Source organism: Maniola jurtina, chromosome 24 (assembly GCF_905333055.1).
Source record: "Maniola jurtina chromosome 24, ilManJurt1.1, whole genome shotgun sequence".
Lineage (NCBI taxonomy): Eukaryota > Metazoa > Arthropoda > Insecta > Lepidoptera > Nymphalidae > Maniola > Maniola jurtina.
Window position 1 is genome coordinate 2,787,024 of NC_060052.1, and position 14,297 is coordinate 2,801,320.

Sequence of the window (14,297 nt, forward strand, 5' to 3'; positions counted from 1 at the left end):
TAATTATATGGACATAAGGAAAATAAAAGAATAGAATTACATTGGTACAATTTTTATTGAATGTTTTAAAATAGACTTATTTTACAATTTCAGATGTTAACAAAACAACAGAAAACACTTTACTTAATCAATTTTTTCAAAAGCCTTCCCCAAACATGTGCCAATTTTTCGCCTCCCTTCCGAATCTGCTACGTGTTACGTAACCTGAAATTAAATAAAAACTATGAATCCTGACTTGCCTCCGAGTTATGATTATTTAAAAAAAATCTACCATAGAGATCATAAATTTTGTTACAGGCATAACGCATTTAACTAAGTAGGTAACTACCGGCAAAGCCATGCTGCCAAGCGAAATAGCGTTCTAGTACGATGCCGTGTAGAAACCAAAGGGGCAAGTATGGGTTTTAATAAAAACTGTTATATCCCTTTGAGGCTAGCCCGCATCCATCTTAGACTGCATTATCACTTAGCACCAGGTGAAATTGCAGTCAAGGGCTAACTTGTATCTGAATAAAAAAAAAGGTTCCTGCGGTAGCGGAGCGGTGCGAGAGGGTGTGATGACGTAACGAGAGAGCTCAGTGATTATTCAATTTGTGACAGCTGTCACCCCTCCCACACCACTCCAATTACTTGCAGGAGCCACAAGTCTGCTCAGTTAGGGCCGGCGCAGATATGGCGGAGCGCAGCGCAGAGTATGCCCGCGAAGTTTTCTAATCGCGTGATTTTATACCAGATAATGCGCGAGCACGCGCGGGACTGCGCGCGGATGCGCGAGTATCCGCACGAATGTACAATTGATTTTAGATATTATTTCAATGAGGGTAATGTCGATAATATTTTGACTGTGAAAAATTCTCTCCGCTGCGCTCCGCCATATGTGCGCCGGCCCTTATGCTCTATACCTATAGCGTCAGGGCACAATGAGGCAACGTCTTCCAGAGCGCTGATGTAGCGTATAGCGTTCGTTAGAAGGGTAACTCACTGTTCAGATATACTGCAGGCCCAAGGCCACAGCATGTGCCAGTATGGCCTTGGCAGCTTGTCATGTCTCCACGTGACGCTGCCTCGTGCCAATACAAGGCGGCGGCGCCTTCCAGAGCGCTGATGTACCGTATAGCGTTCGTTAGGAGGGTAACTCACTGTTCAGATATACTGCAGGCCCAAGGCCACAGCGTGTGCCAGTATGGCCTCGGCAGCTTGTCGTGTCTCCACATGCGAGCGTGCCGCGTCGTGCCACGACAAGGCGGCTGCCCGCGACGCGCCTTCCAGAGCACTGATGTACCGTATAGCGTTGGAGAGATTACCGCGCTCCATCCAAAACCTTTAAAAACAAAACAATGTCGCATGAAGGACAGAAGGATAGAACCAAACAATAACTATTACTTGGTATACCACGGGAACCTTTATAACATAAACAGATTTCTGTGGCTTTTTCATAAAAATAGGGGTAGATTTATTTATTTATATATTTATTGTATAGTATGTACCTATTAGAGTGTATGTCTATGTATACGTAATTGTATATATAGGTACATGATGACTCCTCGTCTTATCCTTTAGGTTCGAACATACGGGTTACCTGGGAGAGATCACTTTAGTGATAAGGTCACCCTTTGTATTTTTATCTGTATCATTTATTATTTTCTTTGTAATTTTGTGCAATAAAGATGTTTAAATAAATAAATAAATAAATAGATTCCATCAAGGTAGGTTCCTATTACTTGGTATGCATGTATATTGGCTGTTGGTAGGCAAAGCAGAGCGCGAACTATTTGTTCAAACATTGGCCACTGCCACAGCGACGATTTATTCCGTATCCATATTCCATCATCACCTCAGGGCCAATGAAGACCAATGAAGAGGGCCAAAGCCTAGCTGTACCGGATTTTCTTACCAATCCGGCATAAAACTGGATGACAACTGAAGTGAATCGGAGCGGAGTCATTGTCAGTGAACCACTCAGAATACACAAAAATCAATTTATAAAAAGTATAATTCTCATAATCTTTGAATTATGCGATTGTTCTGCTGAACACATAATACAGTCCGCTCCACTCTAATCCACTCCGCTCCACTCTGCGCCGCTGCGCTCCACTTCAGTGCTTATTAATATTCATATAAATACCTAGCTCTCTGCAACAACTCGAAAGTGTCCAGTTCTTTATACGGAGGCTCTTTTGGTGGATTGTCAATCTCTTTCTGGGGTATTCCTGACAACTGAAATGAATTATTACCATGAGTTTCTGAGCAGAATATCACAAGAATGTTATAAAAGCAAGCGTTACTTTGCAAAGTCCACGATACACATGAAACAACCAGCTTAATTTGCTAATGCACCAAACCACTTAAATCTGTATACTGTATGGTACAACGACATCATCCATGCAACAAAAACAAGCAATACGTCACCAATCCTCTAAAACATTCTCAACGCAAGTTTCATTCTGAAATTCGCATGATTTGGAGACGTTAAAACTCACCTTCATAAAAAGTAAAGCCGACTGCAACCACGAAAGGATATAAACTGGAAAAGACGCTCCTTCTTGTTCCACTAATGCCACTTTGAGGGCAATATCCTCCATCTGCCAGAAATAGTTTGTTCATTATAATTAGGAATCTGGTAAAGTTTAATTGATTAAAGAAAAAATTGAGTTCATCTTCACCTGGTGGTACCTGTCTTTTAGAACACTCTCTGGTACCAATCCTTGCTCCCGCACCGATCGAGGTATCGCTTGTAATACAGTGGTCACTAATTTATCGCCATCTCCTGTGAACACGTCAGATAATTTGCTACCCTGCGCAATCTGTTCTGAGAACGATAGGCTTAAATGTGTGCAGATAAATTTTTTTTTTTTTGATCTTGAACAGGAAGGACATACCTGAAGCTCTCTCAATAGCCCTCAGCTCCTTATCAACGTTAACGTAAGGGTCACCTTTCTTCGTCGCTGCCAGTAACGACGCTCCAGCAACCCACAAATCTTGGGATCGTCTTGTTTCTCGCTCTATCTTTAAGCATGCTATTTGACAAATAAAAATTTCAATGCGGTTAGGTCGTGCTGATGCAACGTTCACCCAAGTCGGTTCAACGGGTTGCGAAGTTAAAGTGGCAATGGGTAAGGCACATAGTTCAAAAATCGATAGATGTTGGGGTCCCAAGGGGCGACCTCGTAGCGGAAATCGCAACTTTGTCTGCCAACGCTGATGTGTTTGATGACTGTCCACCTACTGGGAAGTCCTAGTAAGTGGGCATCAGGGATTCAGGCGGCGAAAGACTGTGGTATGTAGAAGTCTCTACAGGAGCCCTGTGTCCAAAGTCCAGCAGTGGTCTTTTAGTTGACGATGGTGATGATTACTCAAGTCGGTACCAGAATGAGTGACTGAGTTCGGAGGTCCAAAATAGCAGTTTCGTTTCCTCCGTGCTCTGGAGTGTATGTGAAACTGTTGGTCGTGGTTATTTTATAACATCAAAATCATCTTATAGGGAAGGATCTAACACCCGTATTCACAAACGTTACTATGAGATCTCATAGTGCGCTCGAACGCACAGTGTAGGTTCCACCAATCAGATAACTGTATCACGTCAATTTACAATGATCTGATTGGTGGAACCTACACTATGCGTTCGAGCGCACTGTGAGAGCTCATAGTAACGTTTGTGAATACGGCCGTAAGAATCTACCACATTATTAAACAAAGAAACCCCTTACCCTTCTGTGAATATTAGAATAATGAAAAATACTGTGCAGAGAGAGAATATGTTAAGTAACCTTTAAGTTTGTCCTGAATGAGTGCTAATTTCATAGCCATTTCTTTAAGCTCAATGGCAAATTGATTCTTTTCATACGCCACCCTTTCAGCGACAAGCTTGTCCAATTTTCTGGTAGCCTAAAAATTAAGGCAGTATTTTTAATTCTAATTAATATTTTTAGCTAAAATGCATAATGTATTTCCAAGTTCCGATTTGACGATTTCCTTTATTTAAGAGGGGCTGATCTTTTTATATCTGGAGAATTTCTTTAAAGATAGCGAATTGAATTCAACAGACAACAAAATTCGACAGATTTATTATAATCGCGATAGACTGATGATAAAAGATTATTATCAAAAGATGATTTTCCTTACACTATTGCATTAGTATGGATAAAAAATTTAAGTTGGTGTATCGTTAAATGAAAATACACAAACCTCTTTCTCTTTCTCGACCAGTCTCTTTTCTAAAGTGTCTTGGTGTCTTTCAAGTTGCTTCCTCAAGGAGTCTTTCAATATATTATCATTCTTTTCTCGCTGATCAGCATACTGCAATTTTTATGTGTCATTGAAATATTTTTTACTTTCGTTTACTTCTTTCTTCCAATTCGACAATGATCCTAGCATATTACCAATTTTTAAATAAGATTTTTCTTTTAACCAGGATCATGTTTCTTCCTTTTTAACCCCCGACCCAAAAAGAGGGGTGTTATAAGTTTGACGTGTGTATCTGTGTATCTGTGTTTCTGTGTATCTGTGTATCTGTCTGTGGCATCGTAGCGCCTAAACGAATGAACCGATTTTAATTTACTTTTTTTTGTTTGAAAGGTGGCTTGATCGAGAGTGTTCTAAGCTATAATCCAAAAAAAATGGTTCAGCCGTTTAAGAGTTATCAGCTCTTTTCTAGTTTTCTTGTAGAAAAGAAGGTTAAATAACCCTTAGGTTCATAATATTCAAGTGTCAATTGACAAATGTCAAGCTGTCAAGATGGACGTTGCCTAGATTTACATAATTATTTATTTGAAAATGATTTGTCGGGGGTGTTGAAAATTTTTAATTTACACTTGTTATAATTAGCAACTGTACAACACTTTACTTTACTTAAACAAACTAGTTTTCGCTAATATTATACTTACTTACGCAAACTAGATTTTTCTCTCGACTTCGTCAGCGTTTTAAGGGAGCATCAAAAACATCAAAAATCCCTTCTTAGATGGGTCACTACGTTATAGTGTTACATGCAAAATCTTGAGATTCTAGCTCAGTTTGAGCTTTGCATTGTCACTTGTCACCAGTTTCCTGTTTCTCGTCTTATATTTCAGCAGACTTACCCGTTTACTAAACTCCTTGTCCATCTCAGCCCTCTTCTGTTTGAGAACAGATTGCACCATCGCATCTCTCTCTTTTCTCTCTTTCTCACCCTGAGGCAGCACTGCAATGTTTAAAAACATTTTAAAATATTAGGTCCAGGTTTTAGTTTGGAGCGCCACTTCAGCACACCGCTTCCTTGCTCTCTTCGCAAAATATGCCCGACGCATCACCATCACCTATCAACTACAACCCAACAAGATGAATGGATTTAATCCGTTCGTCAACAAATTCGTCTATCTCCGAGTGTGTATGTAATGCCGCCAACAGGAGTCGCTGAATTGAGATCACAATAGCCGCAGTAAAAGATAACTCATAACCACGATTTACATCGAGGCCGTATTCACAATCATACTATGAGGTCTAGGATGGGTCTAGGTCTCACAGTGCGCTCAAACGCATAGTGTAGGTTCCACCAATCAGATCATTGTAAATTGACGTGACCCAGTCATCTGATTGGTGGAACCTGCACTGTGCGTTCGAGCGCACTGTGAGACCTCATAGTAACGTTTGTGAATACGGGTGTTACTTTGCCAAGAATGAACAAAAGAGAGATGAAGATATTTTACAAACTTACTTTCGTAGGCTCTATTAACTCTTTCCGTCATTCCTTCCACCACATCATTTAATTCCGCCTTCAGTTGGCGTGTCTGCAAATGCAAAGAATCACACTAATATTATAAAGAAGAAAGTTTGTATGTGTGTGTGTGTGTGTATGTTTGTTACTCCTTCACGCAAAAACTACTGGACGGATTTGGCTGAAATTGAGAATGGAGATAGATAATATCCTGGATTAGCACATAGGCTACTTTTTATCCCGGAAAATCAAAGAGTTCCCGCGGGATTTCAAAAAACCTAAACCCACGCGGGCGAAGTCGCGGGCATCGGCTAGTATATCGTAAGTACATCAGCAACAAAGCTAAGTTTGCACCAGTCCATAGTCACTTGTACTGGCGGGTGTAATCCTAGTTTTGTTGCTGACTGTACATATAACTAAGTGATGCCCGCGACTTCGTCCGCGTGGATTTAGGTTTTTGAAAATCCCGTGAGAACTTTATCATTTTGCAGGATAAAAAGTAGTCGATGTCACTCTCCAGGTTTTTGATCACTATACAGGGTGTTTGGTAATTAGTATATAATGACGACACGTACCCATGCTACTTTGATCTGATAAACACAATGCTGAAGTATTATGACGAAATAAAATTATAAAATTTCCATACAAAATTAAAAAAAAAAATCATGTCAAAGTTTTCATGACTCTACCGTGCCCTAACTCACTGAGATCGTTGGCCATCTTTAGATAGGTCGAGGCCAACGATCTCAGTGAGTTAGGGCACATTAGGGCCATGAAAACTTGGTCATAAAAAAAAAAAAATTGTATGGAAATTTTTATAATTTTATTTCGTCATTTTACTTCAGCATTGTATTTATCAGATCAAAGTAGCATGGGTACGTGTCGTCATTATATACTAATTACAAAACACCCTGTATATACCCTCGGAAAAAATCACGTTGATCCGTTGTTCCATCGACATGATTGATGTACAAAACACAAACACACCTTCGCATTTATAATGTGGGGAATGATGGGTAGTGATAAACTTAATCTTAATCACTCACATATCTACTGGTATGATGGAGTAATAGGTCAGTATCTCCACTGAGCTGCAACTTTTTCTGCTCATAATTTATTTCTGGGAACATTGTCTGGTTTTCTTCCGAATACTTATCTATTGTACTCTCCACCTGTTAATTAATCTCTCAGTAACTAAATAAAAATTGTTAAAATATATTTTTGAATGAAACTTTACCTTTGCGTGCTCTGCCTTTTTGGAGTGTTTTTTTTTTTTGTTAAAACTGACTGAAAAGCGCTCTAAGGGGGTGCCGTGCGTCTGTCGGCGAGCGCCGGCACAGACGGGGTCCATACTTGTATAGTTTAACTAACTTGTTACAAATAACTACAAACTTGACATTGGCTAATCTTTGTAAAGCCAGACGAGAGAGAAAAAAACCTTTCGCCGTATTAACACTGTCAAAGTTCTGAGGGAACTTCTAACAAAACGTCGAGACTTCGACATCACTGGCAGGTTTCAAATTTTAGTACTAAAGTAGCCCTATTTTCTTTCTTCTCCAACCTATTATCTTTCTTCTCCAATCTCCTATTACCGAAAATAATTTTATTTTTTTTAATTTTGAAGAGTGAATAGACATCTTCTAGGTAAACGGGTTCCATCTTAGGCCACATCATCACTTTCCATCAGGTGTGATTGTGTTCAAGCGTTTGCCTATAATGAATACATCCCATCTTGGCCACATCATCACTCTCCATCAAGTGTGATTGTGGTCAAGCGCTTGCCTATAATGAATAATAATAATTTAAAAAAACGGAAAACCTAAGTACCTTCTGCCACTGAACGTCTAGCACTTTGGATTTATCATCTTCCCATGTGTATTGAATATTTGCAGCTTCTATTTGCTGCAAGTAATCTTTCATCAAAATTTTGAGGTTCTCTACTTCATCCTTAGGTCCCATGACTCCACAGTCAATATAGCGTGTTAGTTCTTCTGCAATGAGAATAAAAGCAGACATTTCATCCATACTATACCTTTATAAATTCTGATACAACCCTTGGCGATCTCACCTGATGGTAAGTGATGATGCAGTCTAAGATGGAAGCGGGCTAACTTGGAAGGGGTGTATGGCAGTTACATTAAACCCTGCTATTATAAATGCGAAAGTGCCTCTATCTGTCTGTATGTCTGTTACAGGCTATATATAAAAGGTGCAAAGATAGCTGCATACATCCCGTAGATGGATATGGGTACAATTTATCCCAGAAATCGAAAAGTTTTTCAAAAAACTGAATCCACTTTAATTTTTAGTTCCGTATCTCTAAAGGGAAAATGGAACCCTTATAGAATCACTTTGTTGTCTGTCTGTCTGTAGGTATGTCCGACAGACAAGTATCAATTTTCAAAGTAAGATAACTATACCAAGTGGGGTATCATATGAAAGGGCTTTACCTGTACATTCTAAAACAGATTTTTATTTATTTTTATGCATAGGTTTTTGATTTTTCGTGCAAAATGTAAAAAAAAAATACTCGAGTGCGGAGCCCTTTTATTTTTAAAAATAACCTAACAATACCAATATTAGCAGTTGCCTCTTTGGCCTTCTCCACAGCCTCAGTAACTAATTTCACACGTTCCTCCAAGTGACCATGGAGTTCTTTCATGGTTTTTATGGAAAAGTTTTGCATGGTGTCGTCCACAATCTAGAACAATTATTTATTAATATATTATATTGGTATGGCGAGCGCTGATAGCCTAGTAGTTAAAACCTCGGCCTTCCAGTCGGAGGGTCTAAGTTTCGATTCCAGGGACGCGTCGGACTTTCGGAGTTATGTGCGTTTTAACAATTAAATATCACTTAGGAAAACATCGTGAGAAAACCAACATGCCTGGGAGTTCTCAATATTTTCAAAGGTGTGTTAAGTCCGCACTTTACCAGCGTGGTAGACTATGGTAATTTACTTAGTACCAATCCAAACCTACTTAAATTAAGTAAGTACTAAGTACAGGATAATAAAGTCATCACAGTAAACAATAGGTGAACAACCAATTCATTATTTGTAATTTTACTTGGATACTTATAAACCCGCACCATCACTAATACAGTTTAAATAAATACGTAGTAGGTACTAATATCAGGGCAATGATTCCACTTATTACTTCCCGAAGTAAATAACAAATTGTTAAGTTGGGAATAACTTAATCATTTGTTATTATCTAGCTTAAATAGTTTTCAATTGATGATAAATAATACACTTAGGTTTATATGTATCTAAGTTATATACTAATAATAGGACATTAGACTTTGCACGTGTGGCCTTGAACTGGAATATTTCACCATCAGCATGATGAAGCTGTGATAGCCTGGTGGTTAGAACGTCCGCCTCCTAATCGGAGGTCGGGGCTTCGATCCCGGGCACGCGATACTAACTTTTCAGTTATGTGCGTTTTAAACAATTAAATAACACTTGCTTTATCGGTGATCAAAAAATCGTGAGGAAACCTGCATGCCTGAGAGTTCTGCATGTTTTCAAAGGTGTGTGAAGTCTGCCAATCCGCATTGGGCCAGCGTGGCAGACTATGGCCTAAACCCTTCTCATTCTGAGAGGAGACCCGTATCAGTAGTGGGGTGGAAATGGGTCATGGTGGGGATCATGATCAATCCAGAGCACGTCGCCTCTAAGAATGAGAAGGGTTTTGGCCCATAGATAAAGAAAGAAACTTTTGTCTATGGTTTGGCCATTGTCTGTCACGCTGGCCAAGTGCGATTGTCAGACTCATTACACATTTGAAAGCATTAGGTATGGAGAAGTCTCAGGCATGTAGATTTCCTGACGATTTCCTACACCGTCAAAGCATGAAATGTTAGAGGTGCGTGCTTCGAGTTTCTTTGTTCAACCATAACTTCTAAACGCTTGAACAGATTTGGATGTATGGGACATCGTTGGAAGCCTTACATCACCCTCATCAGCCTTACATTAGCTATAATATTTCTGCGTTTATTAAGGCGACCCGACTACAGTCGGGTCTTAGTTTTCAACTTTATCTTGTTACTGAAAAAAAATTACTACTTGTTCAACTTTCCGGGTTTTAATACCTGGTTGTACAGTAGGCAGGCTCTGTGTGCAGTGTAGTAGTTACTCAGCGCCCCATTGCCGCGCTCTTTCAGTCGCTCGAGAATTTCACACGCGGTCTTTCTTACTACGATAGGCGGGAGTTTCAGGCACGGCTCTCCATCCACTGACCAGCATTTGCAGGGCATCGGCGACCGTCAAACTTTTAAGAGGTCTGCCATGTGATCTGATCCCCTGAGTAGACATAATCGCTTTCTCGCAGCTGGCTAACGGTTGCTCTATCTCGCTGAGTGACGGGTGTAAGCCAAAATGGATATACCTACCACTCTGCGTTGAAGTTCGCCGATCGCTCGCGAATTCACGCAGTGTACCGTGAAATCCCCGGATAAGACATCACGGCCCAGTGGTCCCATCTAGTGAGCGGCCTGTAGTAGTAGACGGCGGAGTCAAATTCACCGAAAATGGCTATAGCCCTGGCCAAGACTGAAGAGATCTTCGTGGACAACCCATCTGCTTCAACTTTTCCGATGCGTTTAATTTACCTGGTTGTAAAGTAGGCAGGCTCTGTGTGCAGTGTAGTAGTTACTCAGCGCCTCATTGCCGCGCTCTTTCAGTCGCTCGAGAATTTCACACGCGGTCTTTCTTACTACGATCGGCGGGGGCTTCACACACGACTCTCCATCCTCTGTGTCATCGTTTTTTCCTTCTGTGTCAAGTTGTACAGGGTGATTTATTTGGTTCAAATCTACTTATAGAGTGCAGTTTGATTTTTCTTACACTTAAGTTTCAGTTAAAACGAGATAGATTTATGCCGCGGTATAACGTTGTCTCGTTTTAACGGTGTCTTCTGAGCAAAGACAAAGTGCGCTCTATAGATCTCAGCCTTAGTTTTACAAAACCTATACATATACACAGTTTTAGGCTGATTTTGTCTCACGCCGACAGTACGATACTGAAACGAGGCACGCTGAGCCTCAGCGCTGACGAACTACGCGCTGAGCATTGAGCGCTGACGGTGAGAGTGAGACTAAAATCAGCCTTACAAATACAGTATAAAAAACTACAGTCTAAAATAAACTGCATACTTAATATTTGTCTGATGGAAGGCTACGACGGTGGCTAGTTACCACCCTAGCGACAAAGCCTTGCCGCCAAGCAATTTAACGTTCCGGTACTATAACGTGTAGAAACCGATAAGGCTGGTTTTACAGTGACGCTTACCGTCCGCGCGGGTGGTAAGCGCGGTGGCCGAATTGCCGTCAGCGCGGACCATCCGCGCGACTATGTAACGATCCAAGAGTCGCAAAGCTCGTGGCCCGCGACGCTTACCAACCGCGCTACCGAAAGCGTCACTGTAAAACCACACTAAGGGTATGGGTTGAATAAAAACTGCCATATCCCTTCCAAGTTAGCCCGATACGATAGACTACATCATATTATACACGGTGACTTTTTAGTCTTCGTACAAAAGCGAACCAGTTTTTGTTTTAATTAGGATAGGTAGTAATCCTCAGTAACTGTTCCTACCTTTTTCAGCTTCGACTTCAGCCTCTGTAGGCACGGCTGAAAAAGAAAAATTGATAGCTAATAATCTGTATCGGGCGGAGGATTACGGAGGTCAAATGGCCGGGGGTCAGGGCGACAGGTTGAAACTATCCTAGCAGAGTCCAGCAACACCGCTTTTTGCATCCTGGCTGCGAGCGAACTGCCACGGAACCCCAGGCGCCTGAGATGGTGAGCGAGGCTGACTGGGATCAACCCATTCGCAGATATGACGATTATATAGGCATATAGATATTATTTAGGCAGATAAGTACTTTAAAATAGTTCTATCTATTCTATTATACTCCGCTACCCTTTGTTAGAAAAACGAATGTCGTAGTCTTGTATCAACCTTGTCAGGATTTTGTCGTAATCGTGTCGCAACTTTATCTAGTAGCCTGACGCTTTTTTAACCCCCGACCCAAAAAGAGAGGTGTTATAAGTTTGACGTGTGTATCTGTGTATCTGCCAGTGGCATCGTAGCTCCTAAACTAATGAAACGATTTTAATTCAGTTTTTTTGTTTGAAAGATGGCTTGATCGAGTGTGTTCTTAGCTAAAATCCAAGAAAATCGGTTGAGCCGTTTGAAAGTTATCAGCTCTTTTCTAGTTACTGTAACCTTCACTTGTCGGGTGTGTTATAAATTTTTAATTTACACTTGTCATTGTGAGAGAGTTTCCTTGCTCAGTAATCAGTAGTGAGCTGGCGATGATCATAATGATAACAACGTACTTATTGCCGGTTTAGGAGCCCCCTCAGGCGGACAGGGCTCGTTCTTCATGACAATCTTCAAGTAGCTCTTCAGGTCTTCCAAGCATCGCTGGGCAAACTCCCCGTACGTGTAGTTCTCTTCATAAGCTACGGCTATTATGTCGTCGAACCATGGAGCGTGGATTGTAAGCCAATCGCGAATCTCTGGAGAACGTCTGAAAGGTTTTGAGGAGTCAACTAATCCATACTAATATTGAAAAAAACGTTTTAATGCGAAAGTGTGTCTGTCTGTCTTTCTTTCTTTCTTGTTATTAATATGGAAATATGGATTGCGAGTGGCAGGACTCTCGGGCGTGCACTTCGTATTGTGACGTCACACATATGAATAGGTATATCTCGCGTAAAAATTTGACTTTGATAACGACTTTGATTTGGACTAACTTAGCAATGACAGCGTATCCGACATAGCAATAGCGACATGGCTCCCCAAATCGCGCTATCATCTTTGGGATTACGAGAGGCAGGACTCGGGAGCGCATCTTGTATTTTGACGTCACACTTCCCGTGACGTTCTACTAAAGTCAAAGTGTGTGACTTTGACTAACTTAGCAATGACAGCGAATCCAGTGGCAACAAACACAACGGCCATGATAGCGCCCCAGAAGGCGCTGTCATCTTTAAGCTTTGGAGGTGGCGGCGGCGACGGCGGTGGGCATGGGTCCCAGACTTGCACCTTGTTTTGTGACGTCACACATTTCGGACTTCGACTTTGACTTTGATAAGGACTTTGACTATCTTAGCGATGACAGTGAATTCTGCAGCGGCAAGAAACACATAGCCATGGCGCCCCAGAAAGCGCTGTCATCTTAAGGCTTTGGTGGTGGCGGCGGCGGCAGTGGGCATGGGTCCCGGACTTGCACTTTGTATTGTGGCGTCACATATCCTGTGACTTTGACTTTGATAAGGACTTTGACTAACTTAGCAATGACCACGAATCCACCGGCAACAAATACAACGGCCATAGCCGCCCAAAAGGCGCTGTCATCTTTCGGCTTTGGTGGTGGCGGCGGCGGCGGCGGTGGACATGGGTCCCGGACTTGCACTTTGTTCTGTGACGTCATACATCTGGACACACTTGCTGTTCGTACTTCTAGATATCGGTAACGCTAAATAGAAAAGTATGTAATTAGTATTAAAATAAACTTTTGCAAGTGCTTTCGTATCGAAAAGTGAATCCACTGTTTCGGAATGCCCTTCCTACCGGCAAGAACCAGCGAGAAACTTGGCATTTGCACTTTTTAAAAATTCAATATTTTACGTATACAAGTGTAAATTAAAAGTTTATAACACCCCCGGCAAGTGAAGGTTACAGTAACTAAAAAAGAGCTGATAACTTTCAAACGACTGAGTCGATTTTCTTGGATTATAGCTAAGAACACTCTCGATTAAGCCATCTTTCAAACAAAAAAAACTAAATCAAAATCGGTTCATTCGTTTAGGTGCTACGGTGCCACAGACAGATACCCAGATACACACGTCAAACTTATAACACCCCTTTTTTTGGGTCGGGGTTAAAAAATCCGCCTCTAGGAACTAGGTAGGTAGGATATTTTATATGAAAGGGTGTCGTAGAGACGGCGGGACGATAGGTACACACAAAATGCTTGGCACACCGTTGCGTATATTTATATAGCTGGTTGCAGTTCAACCAGTCTCAAGTGGACGAGCAGACGTCTTCCCTAGAGTCACGAGTCACGACATTTCCGTTACGCGTTTTGTTTAACCAGAGCTTTATCCGTGTCTCGTGACTTGTCGGACTTGAAAATGCTTACCTACCAGTAAAGATCTTGCAGTCCATAAAATTGTATTTATTCTAAACATTGCTGTAAAATTCGATACTGTCATACATTTTTTTCTTCTGTCTTGCATCTGACATCGTCTGCCAACTTTATTTTTAAACCAGTTGATGCAACCGGCTTCACTCGCGTGAAAGATACACCTAGCAGTCCTAGCTATACAGCATGTTTGATCAATCATAAGTTAGTCATTTTTAAACTAATATTAGTGCGACCAGTATCTATATAATATCTTCTTCCTGACCTTACATAGGCTGCACTAAAAGTTTCGGGAATGGAATATTTCCACTGTCCCTGTCATATTAAAAGCTTTTTAATTGGAAACTCCTTGGTTTTAAAAATCGAATACCATTTATTTATTTAAAAAAAGATTCTCGGTCTTTTCACAAGGTCTTGTCGAAATTGTAAAGTCGTTGAGAAAATG

General features: G+C 41.0%; 1 protein-coding gene across 1 annotated transcript; it reads right to left on the minus strand.

Moving 5' to 3' along the window:
- Positions 1-36: 36 nt before the first annotated feature.
- LOC123877605 (MICOS complex subunit Mic60-like) lies at positions 37-13,949 on the minus strand. The gene is made up of 18 exons (XM_045924417.1): positions 13,854-13,949; positions 12,996-13,183; positions 12,039-12,232; positions 11,292-11,327; positions 10,307-10,470; positions 8,267-8,393; positions 7,520-7,683; positions 6,739-6,864; positions 5,693-5,765; positions 5,079-5,179; positions 4,186-4,296; positions 3,768-3,885; positions 2,880-3,017; positions 2,664-2,767; positions 2,481-2,582; positions 2,126-2,217; positions 1,141-1,321; positions 37-204 (listed from the first exon to the last, which is right to left on the minus strand). The coding sequence occupies exons 1-17, from the start codon at positions 13,944-13,946 to the stop codon at positions 1,144-1,146; spliced, it is 2,109 nt and encodes a 702-aa protein (XP_045780373.1). The 5' UTR covers positions 13,947-13,949; the 3' UTR covers positions 37-204; positions 1,141-1,143.
- Positions 13,950-14,297: the final 348 nt, after the last annotated feature.

Excerpts from the sequence above, each read along its gene's own strand:
- LOC123877605 (XM_045924417.1), bottom strand. The coding sequence starts at position 13,946 with ATGCAAGACAGAAGAAAAAAATGTATGACAGTATCGAATTTTACAGCA. Across the intron at positions 11,328-12,038 it reads GGCTCCTAAACCGGCAATAA|CCGTGCCTACAGAGGCTGAA; the intron begins GTACGTTGTTAT and ends TTTCTTTTTCAG. Across the intron at positions 4,297-5,078 it reads ACAAGGAGTTTAGTAAACGG|TATGCTGATCAGCGAGAAAA; the intron begins GTAAGTCTGCTG and ends TAAAAATTGCAG.